At 35.9% G+C, this 15,465-nt stretch overlaps 1 protein-coding gene across 2 annotated transcripts in view; it reads right to left on the reverse strand.

Moving 5' to 3' along the window:
* The window catches only part of itpr3 (inositol 1,4,5-trisphosphate receptor, type 3), a 41,089-nt gene extending 33,576 nt beyond the window's left edge, over nt 1–7,513 (reverse strand). For both annotated transcript variants that reach the window (XM_066643438.1, XM_066643436.1), the window contains exons 1-2: nt 7,384–7,513; nt 3,956–4,026 (exon numbers count right to left, since the gene is read on the reverse strand). In XM_066643438.1, coding sequence (XP_066499535.1) covers nt 3,956–4,026; nt 7,384–7,487 — 175 coding nt within the window. In that variant the 5' untranslated portion in view covers nt 7,488–7,513. The remainder of the gene's footprint in view (nt 1–3,955; nt 4,027–7,383) is intronic.
* Nucleotides 7,514–15,465: the final 7,952 nt, after the last annotated feature.

Consider the following 15,465-nt stretch of genomic DNA (forward strand, 5'->3'; position numbering starts at 1 on the left):
ATTTACAAATAAATTACCCAAAACAGTTTTTAATTTCTGACGGTGTCTCATTCTAAAAATGTGTTCCCTCTGTTTATAAGGCAATAATCTGATCTTTAACATACTACATTTATAAAAACCACTCATGTCAGTACCAGGAAAAAACACTGGAATTCTGGTATTTGTAAAAACCCTAACGTAAGATACAGATATACATCATGTCAAAAAGAGCAGTACAAATACACTTTATATTAGAGGGCCCAAATCAATGAATCTACAGTCCCTTCACATGTAAAGGACATTATTGCAAGGTGTAAACATTCAGTACTTACAGTTTACTCCCTAAAGTATACAGTGGATATACTGAAACTAAAGTGTAAAAATGGCTTTGAATTAGGTGCATTTTCAGTGACATAATATACTTTTTAATAAGGCACAAGATGGAGCAGCCAATCAAAACATATATTATGTTTATGTCTTAAACACACAGGAATACAAAAAAGAGCACATTGAAGCAGCAGTCATTCTTAAGATATTTTTTAATTGAAAGCAGTACTATTCCTAACTGGCTTGGCTTCCTGAAAGTTTGTGAGAAATATAAGAATTCAACAGAGAGGCTGAGTTGAGTGTCTGTGTTCTTGTCTGTGAATTTTGTTACCTGTAATGTAATAGTACATTATTGTGTTACCGTGTATACAGTATAGTTGTTTGCCTGCAAATTAGCCAGCTAGCATGCTAATGTTTTTTTCTTTTTAAATACAACCTATATGACCACCTATATATACATGACTGATAGGGCACATGCTAAAAAGTTGTACACGATAAATACATTTTGTTTGCTTATGGAGAAGGATGTAATATTACTATAAATATATGGAAAATAAACCGTATAATTAATGACCTTTTGTGATAATAAAGTTTTCTGACTTATGCTCCTTATGGCAGTACTGTGCGTAGAAGATGTGATTCTCAGGTTTTCACAGTCACTTGGAGTGAGATTGGGGGGTGGGGTGGGGGGTGGGGGGGGTTCTGTAGATGCGAAGGGGGGTACAGGGTTGGAGAGGTTTTCTGTGGGGTTGGGTGGGGTGGGAGAGATTCTGATTGGCCAATAGGTGGCTAATTCAAGGCAGCTGTAGCAGCGCAGAGTAATCGGCCTTTGACTCATTTGTGGGATTAATTTCTGTGAGGCGAAGTTAATCATTTCTCAGCATGAGAAATGTCATATGTGGCATGTGAGTGTGTGAACTTGAAATGCGCATGTCATGATCCCTGGTTTACTAAATGCAAATAGCAAATTTCAATCAAGACAAATAAAATGGCCATTTAGCTTGAAAGCATGGTTTTAAATAATAATAATACTAATAATAATAATAATAATATGTTACACTTATATAGCACCTTTCACAAACCCAAGGTCACTTTACAATGTTCCACAGTGTGGAAGCATTCAGAAAAAGGTATGTATTTAGTTGAGCTTTAAAGATGGAAAGAGACTTGAAAGAGCAAACAGATGAGGGCATAGAGTTCCAGAGGGTGGGGGTAGCAATACAAAAAGACCTGCCACCCATTTTGGAGAGCTTGAACCTAGGAACAGTTAGAAGGCCAGAATCAGACGACCTTAGCTTGAAAGAAGGGGCGTAGAGGAGTAGTAAATCAGTGAGGTAGGCAGGTGCGAGGCCATGCAGGGCTTTAAAGGTTAACAACAGGATTTTGTAATGGACATGCTGAGAGATGGGCAACGAATGTAACTGATGAGGAACAGGGGTAGTATGGGCAGACTTTTTTGAGCGCACCAAGATTTTGGCAGCAGAATTTTTGTATTGTAAAAAATTAAGAGTTTTAGCTGGTAGGCTATAGAAGAGAGAAGCGCAGTAGTCTAATCCAGAAGTGATGAAAGTGTGCACCAGAATCTCAGCTTTAGGTGTAAGTATGGAGTGGTGCCTGGCAATATTACGTAGATGAAAGAATGCAGTTTTGAGATTTAATGTGTGAGTCAAAGGTGAGGGAGGGGTCAAACAGAACACCAAGATTCTGGACAACAGAGAATGGGCTAACAGGTGTGTTGTCAATGACAAAAATTGAGTTTAACAGGCAGATGTGGCTAATATTCTACCAATATTCAGTCATTCTGGTTTTTTAGCTTTTAGCTTGAGGATGTTGGGAGTTTAACCAATGTGTCAATTCCTAGATACATGACAGTAGCTTGGGTGGAGGGAAGGATTCAGTGGGATTGATGTTAAAATAGATCTGTGTGTTTTCTGCATAGGAGTGTAAATTGAGGCTATGGGTGCGAATTATGTGACCAAGGGGCAGCATATAAATGATAAAAAACAGGGGGCCAAGAACAGAGCCTTGTGGTACTCCCTGAGTGACTTGAGCAGTAAGAGATCTGTGTTTGCCAATTGTTACAAAATGTGGCCTATGTGATAAGTAGGATGTGAACCAGGAGAGCAACGTGTTAGACAGACCCATATAGAAAGCTGGGAGATGAGAATTTTGTGATTAACCATATCAAAGTGGCAGTGAGGTCAAGCAGAAGTAAGACAAAAGCATGGCCGGAGATGGAGGATATGAGTAGGTCATTAAGGAAACGGATGAGAGCAGTCTCTGTACTATGATGAGGACCAAAAGCTGATTGAAAATGCTCAAAGAGATTAATGGTAGTAAGTACATACATGTATGGACATATTTGGACAATTGACCTGGATTAACATCAAAAACTATTTTACCTTCAGCAAAAATTTTACTTCTATGTTTATGCATGGTTTAGCTGTAGAGAACGATAATGTGATTCTTCAATGAGATGTTAAAACTGAAAGCTAAAAACCATTATTCTGGTAAGAATGACCACATTTAATAATTTTCCTACATCCTATGAAGACGTTTCCTTCACCAAGTTTTGACTTAGTTCACTCTGAATACTTCACTCTGACTATTAATTTATCTGCTCTGAAAGAAGATCCACGTTCTTAAAGTAGTATTCCACATTATTTGTGCAATTAAAAATTCCAATCAAAGAGGTCTCTAAGTCACCAAATCCCCAAAACTTAAGGATTGTCGCTTTCAATTCTAAGGGCTAATGTTATGTTGGAAAATGCGAATAGCAGTTTACAACTCTCTCTGGTTCATAAAAACATATAAGTGTTAAAACTGGACTTCACATTGATATACAAATTTGGATGCACCTGTACAAATTATATGCTGATTTTGAGAAAATGAATTAAATTTCTTCCTTTCAGAATAAAGCAGCAAAACACAATAATAAAAAATTAAAATACTGCAATATTACAGTACAATAAAACGTATGATATGAGCCCTTTAAGATTTAGTCACTGCTGTCAAAAGCTTTTATATGCGTACATACTCAAACCTTGGTTTCTGGCTGTGGTTTTGCCTGTCAGATCAAACTCCGGAAAGTCTCAAAGAAACAAGCAATAAGACAGAAATGTATATAAAACCTATAGAATAAAGTCAAATAAACTACCAGCTAGGTTTTCTAAATTAAAGTATATCAATGCTGTGTACGCTGCACATTATAACCCACTGTGCTTAAACTACTACAACAATTACACCAATGCTATCACACGTTCATTCAGTTGTCTTATATTTGTAAAGGACAAGTAAGAACAAGTTATTGCTGAAATTTATATTTTTGTTTGACAGCTTCTCTATGGTTAACATGTGTGATCAAAGTTAATTTAACAGTACAAACACACAGAAAACAGGGCCTACTGTAAACACTATACAGTTACACTAGTGAAATTGTGGTTGAAAGCCTCATGGGCCTGCAATACCCCACATGAAACCAACAGTAAAAGGAAATGGCAGCTTCTCTACAACATGACAAATACAAGACCTTAGTGAAAGTGTGTGTGTGTGTGCCTATATATCTATTTATCTATAGGCCTATAGATATTTAGATATATAGATACACACACACATTGGGGTACAGAGACATTTTAGAAGATATTAATACCCCTAAACTTCTTAGGAGGGTTGTCCAAGTCTCCAGCGGATGGCTCCACTACACAGCGGTCATCTACCAATCTGTGGAAGCAAATCACAATATATGTAACTACCAAGAATAACTGCTAAATGTATTAAATGCATTTTCTACATTTCAGGGCCTGTTTTTATAACACATATTAATCCTAGCGTCCGTTTGAAAAAGTATTTGATTGGATATTATTAGGGCTGCAACAACTAATCGATTAAATCGATTAAAATCGAGAGTTAAAAGAGTTTGCATCTAATTTAATAATCGATTAGTTGGGTCTAAGTTATTAAACACATAGGTACAGTTGCTACACGTGACGAACTCTGGAAGAAGGGTTTGAAAAATGGCGGAGGCGGCCACAGCAGAGGATAATGTTAGCACAAGCAGAGAGAAAAATGTACGACCCGAGTCATCAAAAGTATGGGAACACTTTACATTAACGCCTTCAAGGAACAGTGTTATGTGCAAAATGTGCACAGCTGATCTCGCATGGCACAGCAGCACAACAGCACTGCATGAGCATCTGAAAAGGAAGCCTGTTGGAGCTATGTGTGAAAGAGATTACGTATAGTAAATTAATTATACTTTTTCTTTCACTCAATGTTACTAGAGCCTGCTAGTTAAACAACATTTGTTTTTTTTAGTACATTGATATTACACTCTCGTTTAGCGAACAAGCCTTAGCAACCCCCCGAGTTTTCTCTTCCACCTTAAATGTGTCAGCTCGACCAGCAGTTCCAAAACAAGCCGTAGTTTTAGTCAAGCTAAAGTTAGCGATGTTAGTTTTTCTCTCACTCAATGTCACTAGAGCCTGCTAGAGTAGTTAAACAAGATGTCTCCATCCATCCATTATCTGTAACCGCTTATCCAATTTTAGGGTCGCGGGGGGTCCAGAGCCTACACACACACACACATTCACGGACACTTTCGAGTCGCCAATCCACCTGCAACGTGTGTTTTTGGACTGTGGGAGGAAACCGGAGCACCCGGAGGAAACCCACGTGGACACGGGGAGAACACACCAACTCCTCACAGACAGTCACCCGGAGCTGGAATTAGTTCGCCTACATTAGTTCTCTAAAATCTTAAATATCTTAACAATATCTGATCATATGTGTTAGATGAATTTCCCTTTTATTCTCAGCACATGGCAGCATCACCCAATATCCATTTATGTAATTTCAATTTGCCTGCATTTTAGATCAGTAGTTATTAACTTAAAAAAGATGTATGTTCATATCTACACTTTCTCTCTCACCTCAGATAAAAACAGCCCAGCATTGCTGACTATGTTTTGAAAAAGATCTGCACACTTCAGCAAGCAGCTGTTCTCACTGATGGTATCCTGAATATGCTAGTAACAGACAGGAAACCAAATTTGGCTTGTCTTTCTATTTATCCGATTAATAATCGATTAATCAAAAAAAAAAAAAAAAAAAAAATCGACAGATTAATCGATTATCCAAATAATTATTAGTTACAGCCCTAGATATTATCACTGTTAAATGTAATTCCAGTCAAAAGTGTATTGTGTATGTGACAACATTGTACCTTAGTATTCAAAGAAAAATTAAATACTTCTGTCAAAATATAGACTAATAGGCATGAGTGTGACCATCCCTAGTTTGGAGGGTGTCAGGGCTTCCTCATCTTAGACATCTAACCACAGATGGCTGAGGAATCAACAGAATGATCAACCATTTAAGAAATTGTGGCACATATTAAGCCAATAAAGAAAGAACCAATGAAAGGTTATTAAATAAAAGATATTAAGCATATTAACTGTTAGTGTTTGTTAGCATTTGCTTTGTTAGCTTAGCACGTCTTTTTTTCTTATGCTCAAATAAAAAATCTTCCTAAGCAAGTATCTAAAATGTGTTTTAAAGGAAACATTTTGATTAATAATGAACATTTATATAAACTATTCAGAAGGCTGACTTGTAACTTTACAAATACTTGATTTTTCATTTGTAGAGTATGACTGCAAAACTAATAACATTTCAATCTGAGCTGCATGTGTGTGACAGGTCAGGCAATGGGGCTACATCCAAAAGCAACAGAGGTATTTCCCTTTGACCGCAGAACAATAGTAAAGTCTGACCATACAGTGAGAAAGGCTTAGGAACATAGCCAACTATTCACTTCTCACTTCTTGCTCTATTTCTGTGTTTGAAATCACATATATAAACAGGTTTTTTTCGCAGTTATGATTAGCCTGTTGCTCCATTATTAGCCTGTTGCTGCCTAATAAAGGGAGCTGCTTTATTTAAGTCTTCTTTTTGTTTAGTTTATGTCTTCATTTTGCATTTTCAGAATGACTGATGAAAAGATACTGTATCTGGCTCAGTCAGCCATGCTGTGTTCATCACGTTACTAACAATAAAGACAGTGAACCCATATTTCCAGAACAATGCTAAAAGAATACGTTTTGGCTTGATTTGATTAGACAGGGTTTTTTTCATGTTTTTATTGTTTTAAAAATACACTAAAAAGACTTTTAGACAGTCTAGCAAAGCTTTTACTAGATAGACATCACATTTTTAACTGTAAATACTCTTCCTTTAGGGTTAATTTAAGTTACAATATTTTAGGTTAATTTTGTTTACTTGTAACTTTGAAGTTATGTTTTAAAACAAATGTCTGCAAAAAGCATTGTTTAAAATGCAAACAAAGTCAATGTGCATTTAAAGTAGTTCATGTCTTTTTTTTTTATCCATTCCTGGAAGGGACATCATTGCACAGTTTTCAAATTCAATACCATTTTACAAGCATCCTCCACTTCCCAGTAGACATACGTTCACTTGAAATTTTAGATGGTAATGATTTGAACTGTAGTATCCACCACCACTACTGCAAAGGTATGTTGGTATATCTGCAGGCACCATTTCGTATTAAACTAATCTGAAGGACTTAAAGGTACATCTAAACTTATTAAGATTTATAAGTTTATATAATGTTTATATTTATGGAGGGTCCTGAAAAAATCAATGGAAAGTTCTTTTAAAATAATTTGACACTCTGCATGTTACTTACATTGCGGTTATCTAAGTTTTCAATATCTAAAACAGACACTTTATTCCGCCCACTATACAATCTTCACATATTTTCTTTCCGGTGGAATGACGAGCACTTGTAGAGATACAGATCAAGAGCTTAGTGTCACAGCAAACGAGCACATGCAGCATAATGAAAGTAGTGATACTTCAAATTATATGAAGGCCAGTCAACAGTGTACAGAGTTAATGCACCTGAGCTCTGGGCAACATGCCACACCAATCCAGCCCTACAACAGATTTATTTTATGGACAGTGGCCAGTAATATTTAAACATCTCCCTGATTTAAATACATAATACAAAGATACAGTGTTAGAACTGCAGTAGGAAGAGAACACAGTTCAGTCACTCACCCTAATGTGCTTATGAAGCCATTCACAGTGCCTTCAGCATAAAGGGAAACGATGTCCCCTATATGCAAAAAACTTGACATTGAGTCCGACATTTTCTCTAACATTAGGCAAACACAGCAGTCATAAAAGTGGTGATCTGTGCATGTTTTCAGTCGCCTTCTGAAGTTTCTCTTCCACCGCTTACTCCTCTCTTAAGACTCTTCCTGATACTGAGGTAGAACGGGCTCGACTTGCTTTAAGCACAAATCCATTCTCCAAAGCGTTTCCTATGTGAGACTTGCTCTCTGACCTGATGTAATCTCAGAAGTAAGAAAAAGGTAGAGTAAACGACGACGAGACAAACAAAAAAGTCCGAGCGGCAAAAAGGGCTGAACCTCCAAGGGTTCAACCAGGAAGCACGCGCGAGTCGGTCGAGTCAAAACACGCTGAGAGAAGTAGGAGGAGGTGGAGGTGGGCAAGAAAATGGATGCTACTCTTCAGTCATCGGAAACTACACCCGATATTTATATGCGGAGACAAAAACACACCAATACGCTGCCGGTGAACTGTTGGTGACATCTCTTTAAAATAAATGAAGGCCTTCACATGTATATAATGCGTTTGTGAACGAGTTAATTATGCATTGACAGGACATAACTGTTTGGGAGTGACTTGATAAGGCGTGGGAACATGATATTAAAATATCTCCTTAAAGCTGGAGTATGTGTTTTTTTAAAGACACTACTCCAAAATGCCCCACCCCAACTTTCATCACTCCTTCTGATAACAACCCTCTAAAATACACAAACATGCAAGGTTTGATTAGTCACACAGAAAGAGCCTTGAAGTGAGGTGTTCTATGCAGAGTTCCAAAAACTGCCCAACTACCTCATGTCTCATTCACATGTAAGAAACATCTGTCCTTATTGTAAAGGAAATAGAGCTGGTAGTGAATGGGTTTTTCTTACAGCAAGTTCATCCACAAATACACAAACGAATGTACAATCAGTGCACATGCATTAGGGCAAGGTAGGTAGGTAAACAGGCAGGTAAGCCATCCAATTATTTTTTCAGTCAAGTGAAATGATATGATTTTTACAGTCCTAGGACCTATATAGAAAAAAACTATTTCTTTTTGATTTAGTGATTGTTATCGGGATGTTAAAAATATTCAGAGACAACAAAAACATTTTTAGAACAAATCACATACTCTGCCTTTAACATGACATATTTGCATGCCTTCTTCTATTGAAGGGAAGGGCTCCATGCAGCAGTGCATAATTACATCTAAAGTATTTGCCTGTCTTTGACTTATTTTATAGGTTCACTTTGTACTTCTACAATTACAGACTTGAGTCTACATTTTGCTCCATATAATTTTTTAGACCCCCTTTCACCCTGTCCTTTAATGGTCAGGGCCACCATAGAGCAGGTATTATTTGGGTGCTTCAGTGACACTGATGTAGGCATGTTGTGTTAATGTGTGCTGCACTGGTACACGTGGCTCAGACACCGCAGAACTGCTGGAGTTTAAATTAAGAATAGTTCACCAACCACAAATATCCAGCCAACAGTGTTCTGTGACCACTAATAAAGGACAATCAACCCAAACTGCAGCAACAAAACTGTTACTGTCTCTGACTTTACCTCTACATGGTGGACTAGTGAGGTAGGTGTGCCTAATAAAGTGGACAGTGAATGAGCACAGGTCTCAAACACTCGAAAGTGTTTAAGCCACTCATATCTACACAACAAATACTTACATATCATCAACACATTATTCACCGAATTCGCCATCCAAATCATAACAGCTTTGTGGTGATTTCGTGGGGTTCCTGAGCATTGAAGAACAGGGTTTGAAGGAGGTGGAGAAGTATGCAGAGCAACAGATGGACTCCAGTCTTTATTTGTTAGTCAGTGGTGCTGAGAGAAAAAAATGATGTGACATTGTTATGGCTGATTGGTGTATATAGTGTTTAGTTAAAATTATTACAGTTCCAACAACTCATTTTGCACAAGAATTCCCAGTATAGTATCCTGATACAATGTTATTAATCAAGAAAAGTAAATCCCTAACCAGTTTTATCAATATTCTTAGGCAAAACCAAGAATTTTCAAATTATCATTGTGTTTATCATAATCAGATTAAAGCTTTATTTCTGTTTCTCGTTTTGCACAGAAACACAGACTTCATTGGACAAGCTATGAAATCACATTGCTGCTGTTAAAGGGACCCACCTTCTTATATCTTTAATTTTCTGCAGACTTCCTGTTCAACTCAAAGGACTAAATGGGCCTTCAAGTGCCATATAGACAAACAATAGGAGAGCAAGTTCAAATATAGAACCATTCACATTGAAGGTCATTATGGCATGCAGTGTTTTCCTTAACCTTCTCATATCCTTAATATGAAATGGCACAAAGTTGAACACATTTAGCTGCCAATGCATAAAAGCTGATGCTCTGAAACATAGTTTACAGCTATGTTGTTGACATCGTTTACTGTTGTATCTTTGCTTAAAAATTAAAATTAAGTATTTCCCATTGGTCAGTTTATGAATTGCAGTTTTTAATAAGGTCATATAATATAATCCCTGACTGTGATAAAATTAATTATACTTTATTTGTTGCTGTTTATCACATAAATCATTAAGGTCATTATTAAATATTCAGGTTTAATAAAGTCACAGTAATCAATATTTTGCCCTATGAGCTCAAGGACACAGGAGAGAAAAATGCAAAATGACACCTGTGCAAGAGCTTGTTTTTAAAACCAAGGCAAGTTTCAATATATTCAAATCCAGTTTTCAGGCAAATTCATATTCAAAGCATGATGTACACACATTTAAAAGAAGTCTTCTCATATGTCTAAATATATACTATACATACTTGGAATCTGTTAAAGGAACTGAAGCTCAAACTCAGTGGTTTTTAAATGATGATTCATCCAATATTTCATAAGTACCACTGCTAATAGTATAAGTGTTTGTTGGCGTGATGTGTAATAAAAGGTTTTCATGATCTAGTCCTCAGCTGTATTCAAGTGTGTAAGTAAGAGGCACTAATGTGTTTACAGGCAGTGTTATCACCAGCAGGATGTTAAAGAGGAACTCTTCCATTGTTGAGCTGAACGACAGCAGTTTAGAATGTTCATGCTTAGTTGCCAGAATGCATAATTTACTCTATATGAGAGATATCAAAACAGATTTGTTAGTCACACACTTGTGGTCTTAGATTTACATGAAATGTCTCATGTGTAAATTTGATAGTTGTTGGTTTACAAAGGAGTCTTACATAGTATTTTACTGGCTTTGCTTGTCAGAATGAATAGTACTGGGGGAGGGGTGTGAGATTTCTAGCCAAAGCACTTTTTTTTCAGTGGTGATAGTTCTTACCTACATGTAGCACTGTTAAAAGTTATTGAGTCCATGCCAGTGAACCATACAAGGCCCCTTTTTCTTTTCCTGCCATCCTAATGACCGGTTTTGGACATGGTTCCAAAGTGCTTAGTTTTTCCGTAACCTTAGCTTTGCACAGGTGCTCTGCCACCACTGACCCATAAGAAAGGTTTGGCTTAGACTTTGCTCCAGCTTCCATATATAGACTTAGGGCATTCAGATACAGATCTGGCTCGACTTTGCCTTTGTTGAATAACATTAATATAAAGGTCTGAACATAAAATCCAAAAATTATTGTATTTATTAAAGGTCATGTGTGTAAATAATGAAGCTAAGCAGAAAGTTGGGACATTTACTAAGTATAAATTACAAATAAGGTTTAAAAAAGCTACTGCAACAGTATGAGGAAAAAAAAAGAAAGATAAGTGATAAGATTCAAGTGATAAGATTTAGGCTGAAACTAGATCTTATACATAGGCAATCATAGGTTTGTGTGTGAAAAGAGGTTTGTTTTAGTAGATTTTTCTGGAACAAAACCTCTAATCTTTGTAGGAAAACTTGTGAAAAACAGAAATAACCTGCAAAATGCTTGTCATATTGCAGACGTGAAAAGGCAAATATTTAGATGACTATATGGCTCCATGTCCTGACATTACAGGGAAACAAGCATGTCTGTAAATGTGTGTATGTGTGCTAAATCTAAGGCAGCTTCTAACACACACACACACACACACACACACACACACACACACACACACACATACAAACTGAAGTATACACATCCTTATTGACACAATGAGATGTCAACCAAGCCACAGCCCACTTGCTAAACTTTAGTCTTGGCAGATGCCCTCACCCTTGGTCATGAGATTATCAACGTTCTGTTAATCATCTAGCAAGAGAATTCACGTATTGCTTCAACTGAATGACTGTGTTGAAACAAAAACTTATGACAACAATATTCCAAATTTCTTGCCTCGTTATTAAAAAAATTTTAAAAAATCAGACAATAGTATAAAACTTCTTCTGAATTTGTTTATTGTTAAGCGTTTATATCATAAATCTCAAACACACTAAATATCAAACACATGTTATCACTTTGTATTCATTGTCCAGCTTTAATGTGTGTATGTTTGTGTGTGTGTGTGTGTGTGTGTGTGTGTGTGTATCTTTGTTTGTTTCCTGCCACATTCTTACACAAATATCCAGAAACTAGGACAATCAATATCACAATTAATATAAATATCTGAAATCCAACAAGACCCCATTTTTTCTATTGTGATACCAGCACTAAAACCTGTGCTGATATATAAATCTGAACCTTGACAAATAGAGATCTGACAGGAACTAATAACTACAAAGCTTTAAAATGAGAAAGTTGCATTTATCATCTTGTTAGAATGGCAAGGATTTATATATTTAGTATCTGTATTATTTTATTCATATTATGTCCAATGATTTGTAGACACCCTTCAGATTTAAACAGCAGACACATATTACTGATGATATTACTGATATTACTCTAAAACAGTCACATATGAGGCTAAGGTCATCCTCCCACTGCCAAGCATAGAGGGGTGTATAAAACCCAGCAGAGATGGAGCTCCATACATTTGACATAGGTTCTGATCTCATGATATCTCTTGTAGCTGAAAGAAATCAAATCCACAGAACATGTTTCAACATTGTACAACGCATTCACATATGAGTGAGTGAAGGCTGTTACTGAAGCAATGGAAAGGAGTAAACTCAAATAATACCACTGAAAACAGAAGAAATACTGGATGAGTAGTGTCACAAACATATATGAAAATACATATATTTAATGCTTATTATGTTTTTCTCTTATTTAAATGAAATACATCAGATATGTGCATTAGTGCTTGGGCCTGTAGCAGTTGGTGGTTAGGGAGTTGGTTTAGCAAACAGAAGTCATGGGTTAAAAGACTGTTTTCTCTTCCTCACAAGATGAGGAAGAGTACACAAAGATAAAATTAAAACAGCATGCAGTTGAAACAACAGACTCAATGTGCAGCTAAGAATTTTATTTAGACACTGGGCCAGCTTAATCTGTGCCTGGGAAACTGGCCCATGGTGTTTATTCAGACTCCAGGGAGGACATTTTCATAAACACATGAAGTGTGTATGTTTAAATATGTGATATGCTTAATGTTTGTTAAAGAGCATCATTAGAATACCATGTTATGCATTCCTATACAAACATTAGTGTACAAACTTAAGGCAGAACAAAGTCAATTTAGAATGGGATTTTATATTCATCAACATCAGGTTACACTAAACAGCAGCAAACTCTTAGTACAACATAATCCATTAATCCCAATGTACATGGTTCTTTAAAGAAATTTAATACAACAAAATGTATCAATCTATCAAACAGTTTTGTGCCTTTTTTTTTTGTCAAAATAGATTTCACAAAATTTCAATCTCTCTCTCTTTTTCTGTGTGTGTGTGTGTGTGTGTGTGTGTGTGTGCATGTGTGGGAAATGAATATTTAGCCAAAGAACTGTAAGTATTAAAAGGATATGTTGATGTTTCATGAGAATTATAGCTTTTGCTTCATGTTTTTAAAACCATTTTATATATTTTCTGTAAATTTGGAAAGTATGGTTTTTTTTTCTATTTTAGGGGGTATGGGCTTATTCATTTAAGAAGTGCTGCAGTGCTCTCTGTTTAGCTTGACTGTTTACTTTTAGGAGTCTGAAAAAATGGAGAAATTCCAGTTGTGCTCAGGAACAAACATTATTTATCTACTCCAATGTTGTGTCACAATTATGAAGTTCATCAAACATGCACAACAGTTTTTTTTTTGTGTGCTTTATTTAATTCGACAAAATCGAAAAAATAATGAAACACTGACCTAATTCACTTTGCATTCATGTACGACCATTTTTTTCCTCTGGTCACAAATGTCACTGTTAAAGCATTTTACAATTTGTATCACAAACTGCATATCAGATTCAACTGATTAACATAGAAAAAATGAAACAAAACCTGCAGTTGAAAAGGGGCAGACATATTCATTGTGTTTAAATTACATTATACTTATGAATAATTTTAGGGAAAATTTCATTGATTGATTGGTGTACAAGCATTATATAAAACATAATGGTAAATACTTTTCTTTTTTTTTTCAGACCAAACTGCTCTATTCTACAACCAGAGTAGCAATCTGGTACTAACATAAATATATAATTTATATTAGTAACAATAATTCCATATATGAATATATTTATAAAAGAACAATAACCAAAGCGCACACAAATTATGTTGAAAATTTTTGGCCTATTTCTTTAAATATAAAGAAATTTAGGGTAAATATACGGCATCTGTAAATTAAGTGTTATTATAAGGTTATTTCAATGATGTAAAAATGCTTAAGACTATAATATAAAGCAGCGCCATCTTATCCATTATCTTACTAGACAAACACCAGGAGTGGTCTTTTTTTCAATGATAATTTTTAGATTGTTTTGTTCTAAATATTACAATAAGCCCACAATTCATGCATTTGTAGTTAATATATTAAGGCCTAATATTTTTTGTTTAATGCCACTGCGTGTGTGGTATCACTTTGGAGATCAATCACCCTTCCTCTCTCCACGCCTCTCTCCACTATGCTTATAGTCATCTGTATTTCACTATGTTTCATTTTGTCATTTATAAATGTAAGAGTTTTTATTTTAATTGAATTATTGCATTTGATATGTAAAGATAAAGCATGTGAGAGAAGCGGTCACTGAATACATGTTGGTGCATAAATGATAGCTGTGATGTACTCTTACTGTTTGTGTTTCGAAAGACTATAATGTAGCTTGGGTGCAGTCTCTGCCTGGTTTTCACTGTTGGCAGATTTTAAAATTAGTACATTTTAACACCGAAAGGTCACATGTACTCCTCTGTTCCTTTCAGATGCACTTTTGAAACATTTGAACCCCATCCCTGCATATCCTTGGCCAGGGGTCAGCAGCCAAAATCTTGCCTAGGGCTCAAATTTGGTAAGGGCCGGCTCTCTTTTAATTTAGTATTTTTATTGTTATTTTACCGTTATTACACTGTAACAAGCGCTGCGCAGAAAGTGTTTCTGGGTAAATTATTCTGCATGTCTGAATCAGTATGTAGACAATGCCCTCTGTGGACAAATTTTAAGAACTGCAGCATGCTATTGCAGCATACTATTGCACACACACATACACACACACACATACACACAACAAAGACGTTGGTATAGTTATGGCATAATTGTCGCCTAAAGAACATTTCAAGGAACATTTTTAGGAGCTTAGGAGCTCAACTGAAACCATTTAAATATTTATTGGAGAAATAAAATGATTAATCTAAGACATTACTAAAACATTTGAATTATATTAAATTTTAAAATGTCCACTTGAGTTTTCAAAATTAATCAGTGCCCACTTTTTGTAATGTCACTGGAACATGGTTCTGAGTTTTTATGCCTCTCATGAAACTTTAGACGATTCTATATTTCAGCAAAGAATCACTGCAGACACTGTTAGCCTATTGTCTTCATGGAACATAATGTTGCTCGGTTAAACATTGTGTTCACTCAGGAATTCACTCTCAGTTAATCCCTCAACCAACCACACCATCAAACTCACATCCTCCATCAATTTATGATAGACCTCTACCTATGTAGCAACACGCTGACTTCAAATTTATTTATTTA

Source organism: Hoplias malabaricus, chromosome 14 (assembly GCF_029633855.1).
Source record: "Hoplias malabaricus isolate fHopMal1 chromosome 14, fHopMal1.hap1, whole genome shotgun sequence".
Lineage (NCBI taxonomy): Eukaryota > Metazoa > Chordata > Actinopteri > Characiformes > Erythrinidae > Hoplias > Hoplias malabaricus.